The sequence below is a fragment of the Miscanthus floridulus genome, chromosome 8, assembly GCF_019320115.1.
Source record: "Miscanthus floridulus cultivar M001 chromosome 8, ASM1932011v1, whole genome shotgun sequence".
Classification (NCBI taxonomy): domain Eukaryota; kingdom Viridiplantae; phylum Streptophyta; class Magnoliopsida; order Poales; family Poaceae; genus Miscanthus; species Miscanthus floridulus.
The window spans coordinates 155,417,559-155,435,777 of NC_089587.1; the positions used below are offsets into that span (position 1 = coordinate 155,417,559).

The 18,219-nt window shown below is 43.5% G+C and overlaps 1 protein-coding gene across 5 annotated transcripts; it reads right to left on the reverse strand.

The window, feature by feature from the left end:
- Positions 1 to 9,076: 9,076 nt before the first annotated feature.
- Positions 9,077 to 17,729, reverse strand: LOC136477410 (inositol polyphosphate multikinase IPK2-like). Of its 5 annotated transcripts, XR_010764011.1 has the most exons (3): positions 16,723 to 17,729; positions 14,261 to 16,176; positions 9,917 to 10,401 (listed from the first exon to the last, which is right to left on the reverse strand). XR_010764011.1 is itself a non-coding variant. In XM_066475565.1 (2 exons), exon 1 carries the CDS (start codon positions 17,727 to 17,729, stop codon positions 16,758 to 16,760), a length of 972 nt encoding a protein of 323 aa, XP_066331662.1. In that variant the 3' UTR covers positions 9,077 to 9,894; positions 16,723 to 16,757. The 5 variants fall into 5 exon arrangements, 4 of the variants coding, with proteins under 4 accessions (XP_066331662.1, XP_066331660.1, XP_066331661.1 ...); XM_066475565.1 differs by lacking the exons at positions 9,917 to 10,401; positions 14,261 to 16,176 and adding an exon at positions 9,077 to 9,894; XM_066475563.1 differs by lacking the exon at positions 14,261 to 16,176.
- Between the last annotated feature and the right edge of the window lie 490 nt (positions 17,730 to 18,219).

The window sequence follows — 18,219 nt, forward strand, 5'->3', positions numbered from 1 at the left end:
GCAGAGCACCTAGCATTAGGCAAGGATATCCCTCTTGGAAAATATCTGCTAGGAGCTACTTATCATCTAATGTACCAGGTGGCTGCTCAATTACTGAAGAATAAACCAGTGCATACTATTAGTGGCCTCTGGTGGCTAATACAACTATGGCTTAACTTGTATATGCATAAGTTTGTGAGGCCTGATCTCAAAAGCCTGAGTTTCTCTTCTTCCAATTTTGATGAAGAATATAGAGGTGAAGAAGGAAGAACTCGACAGTGCATGAGCTATGGTGAGGCTGCATCGGCCATAACAATTGATTTTGATATTGGCCATCTCTTCAAGAAGTTTTACAGAGGATTTGGTGTAGACTTCCTGACTTGGCTACCATATGATGATGAAAATGATGAGCTGGCCTTCCCATTCAAGTTTCGATTTGAGTCGGGTTGTTCGGACGATGTGGCGGCTGTAATCTTCAATTGTTTCATCAAGCCCTGTGTTCTTCCAGCTGAGTTTCATCATGGCCGTGGCAAAATGGCCACAAGTTCTTTTATTCCAGGCAATCTTCCAACATATGAGTTTTACAACTCATCCTTTGTAGCTTGTCAGTTTGGTTTTGGTCAATTGCCTACTCAGCTATTCTTCAAGGACATACTGAAGCCTCAGGAAGATATCAGTGAAGTGCTGGAAGCCGGTAGAGTTTTTCAACTAGGATCAGATCTCCCTTCCCTCTGTTTGCATGATTGGATTAGAGACAACCTTTCTTCTACTCCCTTCGACTCTTGGTGGCAAGAATGGTGCTCCCATCTTTTCTGTGGATCGGTCCATCCTTTGTGTATATCCTTGGATGGAAAATTTACTTCTGACAGAGAGGTAATTTGCTATTTCTCTTCAAGAAAACTGCTTGACGAATTCCTCTGTTAACTATCCTAATCGACCTTTTTAGGATGTTGAATTTGATCCTTCGAGCTTGGATAGGAAGGGGCGTCCTATAGATTACTAGCCACCATGCCCGGTTTCAAGAATGGGATCGGCTGCACCTTCACTGAAGAAATTGATGAAAACCCCTGCTGCCCCCATAATTGTGACATATCAATCTTCAAAGCGCAAGGTGGTCCAAGGGGCAACCTAGAAAACCACTACTGGGAAGAGACTCCGTAGAACGAGACCATCAGCTACTCAGGTAAACAATTCATCTCCTTCTCAAAATGATATTCACTTGCTGACTTCGTCCCTTCACAGCTATCGAGCATTGCATCCCAACCTGTTCTAGGTGCGGAACTGCCATTCTAGGCGTTCGACTCAGCACCAACTGAACTCCCATCAGCTATTCCACAAAGGGAGCCGATCTCGGTTAAAATAACCGATACTTCCACAACAACAGAAAATGTGAGTTTTATCTTTGATGTTTACTGGGATATTCTCTTTAACTTCTTTCATTTAGTCTTTTACCCTTCATCTAACTTCCTGCTGTGCTAGATACTTCCTAACGAAACACCTGTGCAAGATCGGGAGCCTGATAGTCCGCTCAATGATCCTGTTGACGTTGAAGGTGGTCTTGTTGACACCAACACTCAGACTGTTGATTCCCTAGTCCGGCAAACAACTGATGGTGAGGGAGTTATTTGTTCAATTTATCTCTCTGCAGTAAACATGAACTAAAAATCTTTCGATGTTTACAGATGCCGATGTTGAGATTTCTAAGCCGATTCAACCAGATATTACTGGTGTATCGTCAGTTGTTCCTTCCCTTCAAATATAGGCTACCATAGAAAAGGTGGTGTACCTCATTTTACTTGTTCATTCTATTATAAACTAATCCAATCATTCTAATCAAGTTTTCCCTACATAGGCACTCAATCCTCCAGCCCGGAGCTACTCTTTCAATCTTGAGGAATATTTCAATGAAGATGAGATCAAATCATCAACCACTTCCTCTAGCGAAGCTCTGCCGGAGGAGACCAAAAATTGGCTAAGAAATATACTGCCAATATTTGAGAGGAATATAGCCAATTTGGTCCAAGATACTGATTCAATGCAGATAGTCTTCTTGGCTATTAAGGGTGATCCATCCGCAACTCTCTCCAGAGTCTTGTCATCTTTGTCTATCTTTGAAGATCAGGCCTTGAAGGTGAAAAAGACTCAGAGAAATTTGTCCAACCGCGAAGCCCTGCTGGCCAGGGGGAACTCCAACAAGCAAGAGGATAAAGAGCTAGCGCAGTTGATTGATGACTTGAAGAACTCCTCCCTTAGGACCGATCTAGGGTTGTCCCAATTGGAAATCAAGCGTGCAGAATTGATAAGGAGCTGGAAAACGTGAAGGCTGCCATTGATCATCGCAATTCCACTTTGGCCCAAATACCTGATGCCATCAAATAGAAGAAACATGCACTGTTGGCCAAGGTGAAAGAAGGCAGAGCCATCCAAAGCAGCCTTGAGAGCACTCCTAGAACAGCCAAAGAATACGAGCAAAAAGATTGCAGAAGCTGATGCTATCTGGCTAGAAGTACTAGAAGTCATCCAGGATGTCCTAAACCAATAATCTGTATGTTAACACGTGTCTCATGTAGGATCAATGATAACTATATCTTTGTTGCCTTGTTGCATTTCTCATTTTGGCTAAAGAGCCGATTTGAAAACAACCGACTTCATATTCCAATCTCAATCCAATTAAGTCTAAAAACCCGGCTTTACCAAGAGAGCCCTTCGATTTTTCTGCCCTCAGTCATCCAACACCGCATTCTCATTGGCATCAGTGAAGCAGTGCTTCACCTTCTATTAATTGCGGTCCGCCTCTTCGCTTCATGTCTTCAAATACCAGCCGATGCCCTTGGTCTTGAACACATCTCCACTCGCAACTGTTCCTTTGCTCCTCTCTGCCTGCCAAAACCCTATAGCGGTTTTATTTCTCCCTTCCATAGATCCAATCATTCTTCATGGCCGGCGAGGACAACCGAGGCAAGCGCATGGTAGAGAAAATCTCGAAGGAGAACATGCTGATGAACCAGCGTCTCTGACGCATGAGGTGAGATTGACATTTCTTATTTATGATGATGAATTGCTCTGACTCGCCTATAGGTTTCTTGTGAATGATAGCCTCCATCCTCTTCCTAGGGCCAGCGGGCCCTCTAATGCTGCATCTTCCACGCCAGCCTCGTCGTCGAACTCCTTCGATTCGTACACTGGCGACGACGCCCGGTGCTTTCTCCGAGAGTGGAGGGCGGCCTAGAACCGCTACTCCAAAGCGACTTGGGAGAATGGCTAGCTTGAGATCCATCTTAGGGTCTCTCAAGCGGCCCTTCATGCCGCCAAAGAGGAGGCTAGTGCCATTCGAGCATGGCTGGCTGAATCCGACACCATGGTGGCGGGAAAGATGAACTCCGTGAACACTTTTACTCTGACTTCCACTATTTTTTATGTTGACATTCCTTCCGTCTTCTATGATCATCAGCCCTGACAGTGCAGTTGGAGTCTCTCCAACTAGTGGTGAACGCGGCCGTGGATGTCATCAATGCTCGGGGTCCCCTTATTGACGCTCGCCTCCATGACATTCCGGCCCGCGTTCAGGAGATTGCCCTTCATGGAGTTTGTCATGGTGCGGCGGTGGCGCTGACCGCGGTGTAGGTACAGACTGGGTACAAGCTCCACTCCATGGAGACTGGCTTCCCAATGGGTGACGGTCCTGAGGAACATGAAGACCTGCTCGAAGAATTCATCATGGCAACGGAAGCCATAGTGGATATCACATCCGCTCAGGATGTGGTGAACAAGGTCTTCGATTAGGTTGTATTTAGGGCGAACTAATGAATGAAATCTTCTGCTTTTCCATGATTGTCTTAGTGCAATGCCCTTGTGTATGACTGTTTTTATCTTTGTTTTATAAACTAAAGGCGATACCTTTCTGGTACCGGCTGTTAGAGCCAATGACTAAACGAATCGGCTATCAAGTGTTGATCAGATGTTAGGATAACGTCTCGCAGAACTTTTCATATCAAAGGTCAAACGATTAATCAACCCAGGTCATGCATCCTATTAAGCGAAACAGAACTTATTTAAGAAATCCATTAATTCTAAATCACTCCTACAATTTGACTCAGCATCCACATACGTCGGCCTAAACCCATACCCAGGGCTAATGCTTATTTTTCCTTAATCCAATGACCGACGTGAAGCCGTGACTTTTTACTAAAACAAACTCTCAAAGCCGATCGCTTGCATCGGTTGTTAGCTTTCATTGCTGATCTTAATGAAGCCTCCTTCCCATGACTTGCCAGAAAAACATTCGAAGTCTCCTAGTTCCCAAAAGACTAGATCAGCTGTTGCGATGCTCACGGACTCATCAGCGTGAACCAGTTCGACATCATCTCTATGCCATTGAATCAAACACTGATGCATGGTCGATGGTATACAGCAGTTCGAATGAATCTAATCATGACCGAGGAGCAAACTATACGACCCTTTTCCATTGATGACAAAGAATGTGGTGAGCAGAGTCTTGCTTCCGATTGTTAGTTCGACGTTTATTGCCCCCTGGGTCTTAGACGTATTACCTCTAAACTCCTTAAGCATCATATCAGTCTCCATCAGATCTCCTAGTCCTTTGCCAAGCTTATGAAAAGTGGTGTAAGACATAAGATTGACAGAAGCACCTCCATCCACCAACATTTGGTTCATCGGCTTTCCATCAACAAGACCTTTCATATATAAAGCTTTTAAGTGCCGATGTTTGACTGGTTTGTCAAATATTGCTTGTTGTACAACTGTTAACTTGGCAACTATCTCCTCATACTCCGATTCATCTAAATCTGAATAAACTTCTTGATCTGTCGGAGCTTTGAATTATGATGGCAACAGAAAAGCCATTTGGATATTAGCTGATGGTTGCTTTCTATCAGTTGTTTGCTTGGTATGCCATACTTGAGGTTTACCGGATGCCTGAGCCTGTTCCATCTCTTTATTCCTTAGGCGTTGCACCCTTCTCTTTTGGCTTCTTGTTAAGCCTCCTAGACACCATTGGCCTTCCTGCCGAACATAATCTCCTTTGTTGCCTTCTTCTTCATAATCAGCCCAGTCTTGATCAACAGCTCGTTTTCCAAGCCGATCATGAACACTTTTATTTTTTAAGCACCGATCCATGTTATTATGATGATATGCATCTTCAGTATGGATAGATCGATGGTTGGTTTAAGATTGCGTAAACTCTCAATATTGATTGCTGCATTCTAGACAGTCATGTCTGATAGGCAACTTCAAACCTTCATTCCAGCAATATTTGAAGAAAGTACAATTTCAATGTAATTCGGCTTGTTTCCTTTCATACCTCTCTTCTTTCAGTTGATGCTAGTATGCTTGATCTTTTAACCAATGCTGATAATCCTTTTCCTTCTGCCGCTGCCCCTTATTCAACAGGATCCGAGATGTAACTCACGGCTTTGCCGCCCCATCTTTTGACGTCTCCCCCTGCTCATATCAGCTCTTTTGCTCGGCGTGACGTCTTCTAATCTTTCTGTATTCGTCAGCCGATATTTACATCTTGGGGTCAACTGTTCCAGCTTCTCTTGATTTGGTCGATGTTAGGACCTTAGCTTTTCCTTTGATTAGTCTAGCATCAACCATATTCTGATCTCCTGGGAAAGGATGATCACCAACTTTCATTTTTTGAGGACAGTGTCAAATTTGAGCCTCCCCTATTGAATAGCCCTCTGTATATGCTGCCGAAAAAATTCTGCAGTCATTGGTGGAATGAGAAGTAGCATTATGGAACTTGCAGAACTTCTTGTTCTTCAATTGATCAGGGGTAACATAACATGACCATCGGGCAACTTGATCTGCCCCTTCTCAAGTAAGAAATCGAAGAGCTTGTCTAATTTGGTGACATCAAAGTCATAGCTCTCCTCGACTTCTCTTCCCCAAGGATTTGGCACCATTACTGTCTTCTTGCTCCAATTCCATTCAGTGCACAACAACCTCTTCTTCTTCATCTTCATAGCCATCATCGACTGAGTATGGATCATAAGCTTCAGCTACTGTGGTACTCTTCTAAAATCAGGTATCTCTGCGCATACTCTGGAATTGGCTATTGAGCGCCTGCCACTCGTTGAGCCAATTGACCCAAGTTGTCAAATTATTGTCCCAGTAGCTTTTATTTCCACATTGGCAGCATTCCTTCAATAGCTAAAGCAGCTAGTTGATCATCAGTCAAGTTTAAGGAGAAGCACAAATTCCTAGTCTCCCGGAACCTCTAAAGAAACTCAATGCCCGATTCATTAGTCTTTTGTCTTATAGTTGTCAGATCGGTAATTTTCTTTTCTCCAGTCCTAGTGTAAAAATATGTATAAAATTTTTTCTCTAGGTCAGCCCAATTGGCAATGGAATTGACTAGTAGTGATGAAAACCAAGTGAAGGCTGGCCCTGATAAGGACAAGGAGAAGAAACGAACTCGATGGGCATCCTCAACTGATGCTTCGCCCAATTGTGTAAGATACCAACTGACATGTTCTATCATGCTTATACTGTCTTGGCTAGTAAACTTAACAAACTCTGGGAGCCTGTAATTTGTGGGAAGAGCGATCAAATTATACCATTTTGGATATGGGCGTTTATACGAAAAGGTCAGCCCTTTTGGCTTCAGACCAAACTGATTCTTCATCATCTCGGTCACCCTCAGCAGCAACTCATCAGCATTTGAATTTGGATTTCTCTGCACTTGCTGACTCATCTGTGGATTGAAATCCCGTGTGCCTTGATATCCTAGATTTGACATCATGTGAAGGGTGTTATAATCCGTGCCATAGTGATACCCTTGTGGAATTTCAATCTGCTAGGGTTCTTTGCTAGCTTGCTAGCTTGAAGTCTCTGATTATAGACATAAGGATCTATATCTCTACGGATCCTTTGAATTAATGGTGCTATTTTTTGAGCCGACGACTGGTATGTGGCCTGATGTGCCAAAATTGATCACCTGGTTCTGACCTTGCCCCCGTCGGCTGTTGCATATGCTGTACTGGCTATCCAGGATTATGCTGTATCCTGATTCGTAGTAGTTCCTTGAGCCTATTCAGATGAACCCTGAACTGCCTTGGACATCACCATTACCAGCTGGTGCTGCTTCTTGATGGTTGGTACCGACTTGATTAGTCCCTTAGGGTCGATAGATCTGGAATGTTGTAATAAGCTAGCCCACCTTGACCAACTGGAAAACCCATGAATCGCCTCTCTCATGGCATTGTGGAATATGTCCAAGAAAGCTTCATTATGGCTTGATATGGCATCACGAACAGATTTGTCTATAACTTCGTTAAAGAAACGTCTAGTCTTCATCTTTAGTTGTATCTGTCTGCCTGTGTAGTAGAACTCTTGGTAGTGGAAATTTCTGAATAACTTGTATTGTCACGTGTTTTGATGTAGGACAACAAACACTTATTCTGAAACTCTTCTGTAGCTTTGCTGATGATACCCTTATCCCCATCAGATAGATCTTCATAATGCAAGTATAAGGATGTCGTTGTTGTTGTGAACATGTCCATGACGATTGTGGTGTCCCACCGGGCGTGCTAGAAACGCGTGTCGACACAGAATTTCGTCCCGTGCCGAGGACACACATAGCAAGCTAGAAGGGTCCAGCTCGATGAGCTGGAGATCTGCCTAGCTTCAGCATAGGGGTGGTCGATCTTGCGCACTCCTCCCGAGATGTGCCAGTCAATTTGACCCTACAATTGACAAGGAGAGAAAGCTTATCAGTAATTAAGGACAGAACATGCCGGTGTTGCCAGAAGTCCCGAATGTGCGGCTCTGAGAGCCGATATGAAAGGAGATCGACTAAATAGCTGATTCCAGCATATTCATAAGAATAAATTGGTTAAAGCTCATGGGGTTGTGTAAGAAGAATCGGTTATCATTCAGGATGAATATCATTTTTTAGACAAATATTGGTCAATGGCAATAAGATATTAACGATAATTAGTTCATGCTAAGCCAATGACTGCAAGTAACCAAACTCCTTTATAAAAGAAACAGTTCATCATCATTCAACCATTTAATAGAAATAAGTCTAATGCACATATTAGATCTCATCTATCGCTATGACCAGTGGGGCATGAGGCAGAATCATGCAGGCCAGTAGAAACAACAATAGACTCGATGACCCTAAATTATTACTAATATCAGTGGGGCATGAGGCAGAATCATGCAGGCCATAATACAATAATAAGATCATGGGACTAACATATCTTTCAACCTATCGCTACTTCAACGATCTCAGTGATGCGAACTGCTCGTGAAAGCGCTCGATATCGGCTAAAACAGCCGATTCAGGCATAGCGCACAGTAAGGTCATGCCCTCTCAAGGAACAGATCTACCAAATAACGATCCCCACTCCACGGTGCTAATAGTGGGGTGTGAGGCAAAATCACACAGGCCGTGATAACAGGCCATGGAACAGTTTTTCGCTAGCCAATAGATCTACTCAAGATCAAACACGCCTTAACCGCACTGCTATGCACGATCATGATTGATGTAAAACAGCCGATAAAACATAACTCATCGTTTAAAGTACAGATTAGATCAATTTTAGATTAACAAACGATAGGGTTAAAAAGGATATAAGGCCGATCTAGATCAATCCCAATCGGGCGAAAGTGATATTGCTGTAATTAAGTAAATAATAGAAGCAACAAGCAATATCGGTAACTTAATGAATCTATACAGCCGTACTTGAACCAGACAAGAGTCGATAACTAACTCATATCAGAGTCGCAGTGGAGGTCGACCGGATCGATGCAGCCGTACTGAACAGAGGTATAAGCCTATGACGGTACTTACAGACAAGTAGTGGAGGTCGACCTGGATCGATACAGCCTGTACTTGCTGAAGAACTTGCCGAGATCTACTCTACTCCTACTCCTAAGAGGTGGCCGGAAGCAAAAAAAAAAAGTAAGTAACTTATATTTGATTGATTGTGTGTTTTTTTACAATAGCCGGGTTTGGTATTTGTACCCGGAGCCTAAAAACGAATCCTACTCGAGTACTGACTTAAGTACAATCTTTGATACGAAGTAAACATTCCTATTTTAAGGTAACTTAGGACTCTAATCTTTCTCCTTTTGTAGAGTCCGATATGTATCTTCTCGATGTCAATCATATCTCGTCATCGTTATCTACTGACGTCATTCGGAGAGAACCGATTCCAGTGTCACATTCGACCCGGCAGATATCAATCCTTACTCAATCGACTCATTGATTGACACAATCTTGGAAGCCTACGAGTTCCCGCGCTCTTCTCCTAAATTTTGGTATAAACAGTTAACCAATTAGCTAGCTAACCCAACTAATTGGAGCTAATTTTTTAGCCCCAACTAGTAAAACCCTAGCTGATCCAAACACGCTCTTTAGAGTTCACAGATCAGATGCGTGCCTTCGCTGTAAGCGTCAACAAGTCCCCGTATCAAGCACCATGGGTTTGAGGTGGCAAATCTAGGTGCACTGCAGCTGACAGATGGACCCAACAAATGGTCGTTGAACTCGGGGCCACACATCACCACTACGGGCTGCGGGCATCCCAGTACCTTGGATCATGGCAATTTCACCTAATCAGGCAAGCGTGACAGAGAGAGTTTTATAACACTGCCCCCATCAGACAGTAGCAGTAGGTCAGAGAGTTTCAGAGCAGAAATGCAAATTGCTACTCAAAGCTAGCACTGCCCCATCAGGCCATCACATGCATGCAATCTTCGTCGCAGAAAAGGAAACCAACAAAAAACAAAAAGAAAAGAAATCTGCTCACACATGAACGGCAAGCATGCAAATGCATGCGTGTTGCCGGATCAATACGCCTGCATCTTCATGCTTACTAGGCAACCTCTGACGGAGTGGCAAGCTTTGGCCCTTGTTAAGTTTCTCCATCAAAACTTTACACCCTATCACATAGAATGTTTGACATATACATAAAGTATTAAATATAGAATTAAAAAATAACTAATTACACAAATTATGACTACTTTGTGAGATAAATCTTTTAAGTCTAATTAATCCATGATTTGACAATAAAGTGTTACAGTAACACATGTGCTAATGACAAATTAATTAGGCTTAATAAATTCATCTCACGGTTTACTGACGGATTCTGTAATTTATTTTTTTATTAGTATCTGAACACCCCGTACGACACCACATGTAACATCTGATGTGACACCCCAAACTTTACACCCTATATCTATACACCACCTTAGTTTTTTTCCCCTCTATGCAATCAGATCCAACGTACTCGAACCCCAAAGTGGCAAACTTCAGAAGAAAGAAGGGTTTCAAAAAAGGAACAGGTTGCCGTATGTTTCCAGGGAAGGCAACCAGGTGAGCTGGAGCCGATCGTCACAAACTTCCACACCCAGCAACTCGGAGGTTTCTTTTCCGGACAACTTTTAGGACTGCAAGACAGCAACAAATCAACAATGTAAGTTCAATAGTGATCACCGAACGATAAAAAAGGCATAAAATATGATATAATGTTCTACTTATGAACGATAATAAAAATGGAAAATCAGGATAAAATGTTCTGCTTATGACTCATGTGCATAGTTGTGCTGCGCCGACCCTGTTCGAAAATTAGCTAAGCAAGATAATGATTGATTGACATGGGTAAACCTGTTATAATTCATCGGTGTAGATAAATACAAGATGCCACAAAGCCACATTTTAAGTGTTAAATCAACCAAAGTGTTACTAAATAATGCTGAACAAAGGTTGCTATCCTAGTCACCTAGATAAACAGGTTACTTCAAATAACTGAGATTTCACACAGAATAGATTATGCAGGGAAAATCACAATCAAGTGTCCGGAATTTCTTGGGTTTGCCACTGACATTTGGATGGCAAATACAGAAATGACAAACGGTCACGAGTTCCATCAATCACATTTCAAAGGGGGACAATAAATGAAGTGCACCATAAAAGACAAATGCACAAACACCTAAATTGACAATATGGCATACTCTAATTCTGGCTTCTATTTAGAGTCAGGACTTGCTTGTTGCTTCAGCAGCCTTTTGCTTTCTAGGCATTGATACTATCTCAAAAGACCTCATAGCTCAGATGTAAATCTACCTAATTACTGTCGAATTCATTAGTGCATCAAAGGGATTAACAAGCTTATCCAACTTAAGTCTATCATTTGTAAATCAACTGAAACAAAAAAAAAACAATTATAATAGGAGTGTAGGACTAGGGCATTGCGCCTAAGCTTACATTTCACAGTTTTATGTATTATAGGAAACACAGTCCATTAGCATCACAAAGAAGCAGAAACGGAGGAAATAACATCGAACACCAAAGCTTTCCGCCAAAAAGCATCACCAACATCATCTTTAATGAGAAATGTTACTGGAAATGATTTAACATATACGCTGTGATGACAGTAAATTATCAAAGAGAAGTAACTATTCATGGTGTGATAACTTCCATACTGACACAGTTGCTGTATAATAACCTGATGGAGAGAATGGTGCTGTAGACTAATAGCTAGCAATACCAAGGTAGATGTAATCTCAAGAGACGTATGGTATGAATAAGTACCTTTTATTGTTTCTATAAAAACATAGTATTTTTCAATAACACAATGGTCTTCTTTCTTTGTGCAGAAATAATAAGAAAATAGGATAGGATCTACGGACGGTCTCTCCCTCCCTCTGTATAGACGAAAGGATTTATTGAGGTTAGCTATAAAGATTGTAAAAAAAAGGATAGCTTTCATAAGCCCATATATATAGAAGTGACACAATGATCCTGTTTGCCCTAGCTCGATAAGATAAGTGTGCAAGTGCTGAAATAAAGATTGTGAAAGCCGCATCAATGGTCAATGCAGCATGGAATTGGTCATGAAGAGTGTGGCATAAAAAAAGTAGGGAGTTATTTGACTAGAACTTAAGTGCAATTTACTTTAGTCCAAATCTGTAGGCATACAGGCATACAGCCACTGAGATCAAGAAGATATTCTACACACAATCTTTATCCTTCTTATTGAATAAAATCATGTGCTAAGGGATGAAGCCGGATTCAATTCCTTTATCTAAAGATTGAGTAAAAGCATGAATGACTCGAGCAGTAAATGCCTAACATAGCTAGATTGAAATCATTAGATTGCTGCCTTGCTTAGTGATCAACACCGCATCTACCCCAGATCTCCTGTCTAAATATCCCATACCTAAAAACTAGCTTTTAGAAGATAGAGGTGCTGCAACAGATCTCCTATGTTATCTCCCACCTATAATTTTTAAGACATCTCCTAAAAACAGCCCTTTCTCGCCTAAAGAATGGAGAGAACCCCCTCTCCCCTGTTCCTAAAGAAATATAGTAGACAATTTAAGGTAATTTGCTGCAGCAGTGCTCGCCTATATGCTGAAATGGTTTTAGGGTACTCTCCTACAAAAACTTACTACGTAATATAAGAGATCTGATGCAGTTGCTCTAAAGAGGCTTGTCTTCAGTGTATAACAGATCCCAACTTCAAAGGGTAAAACATATTCGCGACCCCAATCATCAGGAATACAATCTCTCCCTCTAAACCTGAGCCAAGCTCTGGCCAGGGATTGGGCCACGTCGCCTCCAATTTCTCGCCGTCAGATCATGATCCAACCGTCCAATTGCAGGCAAATAGCTTGCACTTTTCTAGAGCCTTCTTCCCCAAGGCCCGACGCGACGAAACGCTGACTGCCTGACTCCCGTCCTCACGTCACCCACGAACAGCCAAGCCCGCCGCACCGCACTGGCTGTACCCAGTTCCCACGGAGAAGCCGATCCGGCGAAAAAAGCACTCCCCGAGCCAACAGCTTCGTGACCAGGATGTCTGGGCTAGGGAGCAGTCCGTAGCCAGGTAGCCCGCTTGGAACTCCGCCGTCGCCGGCGCGCTCGAGCGGCAGAGCAACTGCGACGGATGGCCGCACATGCACGGGGCTGGCGCATCCACCGTACCTCTCTGGCCCACTACCAGACATACTGCCCCCGTGCCTCGACCTACATGGCGGCCGGTGATTCCATACCAGGAGTCGTAGGCATGACCGCACGATGCAAGGGATCATGCTCGCTGCTTGTTCGACAAAATGCCAAGCACACCATGGGGAGTCCCGCCGGCCTGCTGCGCGTCGCAGTGTCTACTGTCTCGCGGCTCGGGGCAAGCCACGGCGCAACTGTGGAAAGTACCCAACTGCCCGCCGTGCCATTATGCAAATGCCACAGTGTGCAGTGTGCATGTTTGCATGCTGTGGCCCTCCTGTACGCGCCGCGGATAGCCATGGCAAGCTATGCACTGCACATGCTGTGCTTTGCATGGCTGGTGTATCCCAGCGCCGCGATCAGATCGCCAGGTCTCGTGCTTGCCATCACAGATCGCCGAGTCCGAGCCTTAACTCTGTAGCTATTGCCTATTGGGTATGGCACATTTATTTATTTTTCAGCAAAGCCGAACAACAAAAATAACCCCTGATATAGTAGAACCATCTATAAATATTATGCTTTTAGAACACTTCTGTAGCTGCAACTAATAGATCGTTTCACTGAAAAGGTTAGCTAAAAAAATAGCATTTTCCATTTCTTGATTTAATCTGATTAGCTCCCATAATTGTTACTTTTACTGATACCATTTCCGGCTTTACAGAAGCTCAAACTTGCTCCAGCTTATAAATGTAATAAACAAGGCTGTTCATTCACTCGGTTTGATACTTTGATTGGAGGTAAGTTCATTCTGCACCTACATACACTTAAGCAAATATTAGTTATATAACATATTAATCACATTGATCAACCATTTGCTGTAATTAACAGGTACAAGACACCACATTCCTTGTACTGATGAAACCTACAGAATTGAGTTATGTTCCTCCAAAACATAGGAACACAATTGATTGGAAAAGAGTTTAGCAGGATCTTTTCCTATATTTAGAACCTGTTATAAAATGAGATTTATGTATATTTTTCCTTGTACTGATGAAACCTACAGAATTGCTAAGATTTTTCCTTAGATGATATTTTTCATACTGATAACAGCCTCTACTATATTTACTACAACCACCACAACAACTATGTTCACAATGTTTGTAGCCCTGTTGTTTGCCGTGTTTACAATGTTTCTAGCTCCAAAATATATCCCCCTTCTGTTGCCTTGCATGTATATACTGTAACCTACTACACTCACAATGTTCCAAGCCCTGTTGCTATATGAATGGGATTAAGATATAAGAAGAAATGCAAGGCAATGTATGAATTGAGCGTTGATGAGGAATGATAATACTTAACCTTCTCTGAATTGCATGCCATAAAGCAATTTGAGCTAACCCCACTGCCTCTTCAATTGTGCAGCAAGAGGTAAGAAGGCTCGTTTTTATATGATTGAGCAAACGTGAAGCTCAGCCCTCTTAGTGCTATTTCCATATTGACAGCCTATGTTACACGGATACGTCACTGGGAGTGCGTATCGCGTATCCGATACGTATCGGATAATGGATACGTGTCCGATACTCCTCCGATACGTAACCTCGGAGTATCCGATTTTTTGTTTTTTTCACGAATATTGGATACGGCTATTGATACGTATCTGGCTTGTGGATACGACCCAGCCCAATAACAGTCGACTCCCTTATCCCTCTGTCCCCGACGCCCTAGCCTCGGATGCCCGCACGCCCGCGCCTCGCGCCTCGCGCCGCATCCCCGCGCAGTGACGCAGCATCCCCGCTCACTGGCCACCTGCGACGAGCCTCTGCTCGCCTGCACAGCGCTGTGCCAAGAGGCAGCCACCCGCTGCGCCCTGACGTCGGGAGAGATATACGAGGGGAGGAGGGTGGGCGGTGCGGAGGCAGCGGCGTGGTGGGAGCGGCGGAGATGTCTAGGGACGTAGGAACGGGAGAAGTGTATGGATTGGGAGGGAGGACAGGGGAGACGTGCGCTGTCGTTGGGAGGCTGGGAAGAGGATAAGGTCGACGGCAGAGTGGGGCAACCAGGACACTTGTGATTTGCGAATTTGATGTCCTGTTCAGTTGTTCCTGTGGGCTGTGGGCCTGTGGCTGTACCTGTGCTCCTTTGTCCTCTTCCTCTCCTTTCTACTTCAGAGTTCACGGTGATGTACTGAACTGCTACTTGTACTGATTAGTGGTTACTGAACTACTTTCACAATTTTAATATGTGCCATTATGTATTTATTTAAAAAAATAGTAAAACGTATCCGCGTATAGGTTTTTTTTAGGAAATTGCCGTATCTGCGTATCCGTATCCTTCCGATACCGATACGCGTATCCGTATCCGTGCTGCATAGTTGACAGCGTTCTTTTGCTCCACAGCTAAATATTGTATATTTTTCACTTTTTCATATTTGAAACTATTGTCAGGTCCAAAATTTTCTAATGTGGGAAAATGCTTACATTATGAGGTCAGAGCTCAGTATTAGGTACTGCTTTTCCATAGCAACAGCATCAATCAAAAGAGGAGAAAGATGATTCCCTTTTTTTTTCTAAACTTAGACAACAAAGAGTCAAAGACTATTTATTCTAATCTGACATAGAATGGCAATTGGTAGATCGATTACAATACTAATTTACACCTTACATTGGCTTTGCCTACTCCATGGATGTCTCCTGGCTGATTGGCCATGAAATGAATTACTGGATCTTTTTGTTTCCATACAGTTGACAAGTCATTAACATGGTTATTTTTCTTAAGAACGTTGTCAACATACAAAGGTAGCTATGCTACAATAGACCTCCAAGTTTCTCTTTTTATTCTCTCTGATTCTGTGTTGATCTTCTATGTCAGATGTACTAGCTGTGGTCTTATTTTAAATGCATTGGTCATTACAGAATATGTAGAACCCAGCCACTTTACAATTTTTCATGATAATTGGTTTACAACATATCACCCTTCTTATAAAATACTACTAATCTCTGTTAAACTCATCCATCTAGCATATATATGCAGTTCTTTACATGTGCACTAACTTGCAAGCTGACATTAAAGTTGCTCTACGAACTTTTGCTATCAGGTTGAAATAATTGGATAAAGCAATCTAGGCAGCTATGGGTTCTCTAATTTAATCTAACCCTGTCCATTATTCAAGGTTTAAGTAGGATAGAGTCTGCAAATTGCAGAGCAAGAGATGAGAGTGCTTATTTTGCTTCATAGTCAACATTTCTTTCGGCCATTCTCAGTGATCCCTGGCTGGCCTGCTCCAAGAAGGGCGCGGCATTTTAGAATCATTTAACAAATTCGGAGGCTGTAATTAATAAAAATACATTCCAATTCCAATACCTTGATTCCCTTGAATTATTTTAATGCTACACATACCACTGAACAATCAAGTAAAAAAGTATTCAGAATAAATACCTTCACTTTTGAATAGCATGTTCCTATCATCATTTAACTTTTATACAATTCTGAATCTGCCTAAAGTTACCAGTCTACCATTAACATCGCCAGATGCATAATCAATTATTTCTTTTGGTACTTTTGCTGAGGTGACAATATTATAATCTTTTATTCAGAAGATCAAACATCCTAGCAGATTTGAGGACCACAGTGACGTGAACAAATCTTTCCATCTACTTTATCCCCTGATCCCATAGCAAGACAACATCTAAGCCATGAGCAAATTTCCCCTTCTACTTTACATCCTTGAACCGATATCTACTATCAATACGACGTTAACTCCATATAAAGCAGCAAATCTAACAAACAAAAAGAACAATTAACATATCCAGGGTGAGCATTACCTTTGTTATCAAATCGAAAATGCCATGATCCTCTCTTAAGAAGGACCCAAAGGCTGCGTCTGAGGGGTCTCTGGAACAATGTCAGAAATGAACTTGATCAGAGAGCAGAGCCCGCCCAGGAAGTTGTGGTCAATCACCCCATCACCCTCGGCCACATGGGCAAAGTCCACCAGCTTCACCCTCACCCCACCCGCACCTCCGCTTGCTGCAACTGCACTAGCATCATAGCCCAGAAGAATCGACGCCGAGTAGAAGTGGAACAGAGTCTGCTCCTCGAACCACGCCTTGAGCTCGCGCAGCTGTGACAAGACTCCTCCTTTCCCGGCGTACACCGCCGCGGCGAGCGCGCAGTCCATCCCCTCGTCGGCAACGGATGACACGTAGCGCCGGAGCACGCGGCGGACGCCGGCGGTGTCCAGGGCCTTCACCTCCGGGCGCTCCGTCCGCCACACGGCGCCCTCGGGGTCGACGACCCGGACGCCGGAGACGCGGAATCCGAGCAGAACGCTCGTGGTCCCGCGGTCCAAGGCGAGGCACTTGGCCACGTAGGGCTCCGGCGAGCTCGGCGGCCACGTGATGGCGCCGATCTTGATGTCGGCGACGCAGGGCGCCTCAAACCCCGCGAGGAGGTCGTCGAGGACGAGGTGCGGATGCGGCTCCCCGGGCCGCGACTCGGTGGGGAGGAGGCGCGTGCCGTGGAACCGCGGGAAGAAGGTGTCCCGGATGCGGGCCGGGACGGCGGCGTGGGTGGAGAACGCCTCGTAGAAGGCGAGCTCGTGCTCCCCGCGGTCCCCGGCCTGGAGCGGCTTGTAGAAGAGGCCAGAGCGGTCGATGAGCGGACCCAGCTTGTTGGCAGAGGCGCGGTGGCCGGCGACTTGGTGCTCCGGCGGGCGGAGGTCGGACATGGTGAGGGCGAAAGGGGGCGACAGTTGGCGATGGTGGAAGCGGTGGTTTCGGCCTGCGACGCCGCGGTACTTAAGAAAGAGATTTGGGAATCTCGAGATCATTGATGGCCTCTGTTGTTTTCCCTCTTCGTTGGTTTGTTGTATCTGCAACCTACACGCCTGTAGGCGTAGGACCCATTGGTAGGGATTCTACCGCAGCTCCCGGAGCAATCTCACAGGAGACTTTTATACGTGTGTTATTATAAAATTTGATAATTATATATAAATTATTAAAAGTGTTGAGTTCTTATAGGTGCTACCGAACTTTTTTTTTTCTTCACGTCACTTTCAGTAGATTTGGCTTTAACGGTGTCAAACTATAGGTGTGAAAAGTCAAAAATACCTTCAGGTCTGAATATGTAATTAATTTTTTTGAGTATTTTAATGAGCTCAAATGAAAAAACTTAAAACTAGAAAGTTGTAGACCTCAACAATATATATAATTTTTGTATAAAAATTATCTTTATTTAATTCCGAACAAAAAAAGATATGATTGATATGTTTTAGAAAAATCATATTTTTTTGTACGGAATCAATTGAAGATAATTTTTAT

Coding starts and splice junctions, on each gene's coding strand:
- LOC136477410 (XM_066475565.1), bottom strand. CDS start 17,729: ATGATCTCGAGATTCCCAAATCTCTTTCTTAAGTACCGCGGCGTCGCA.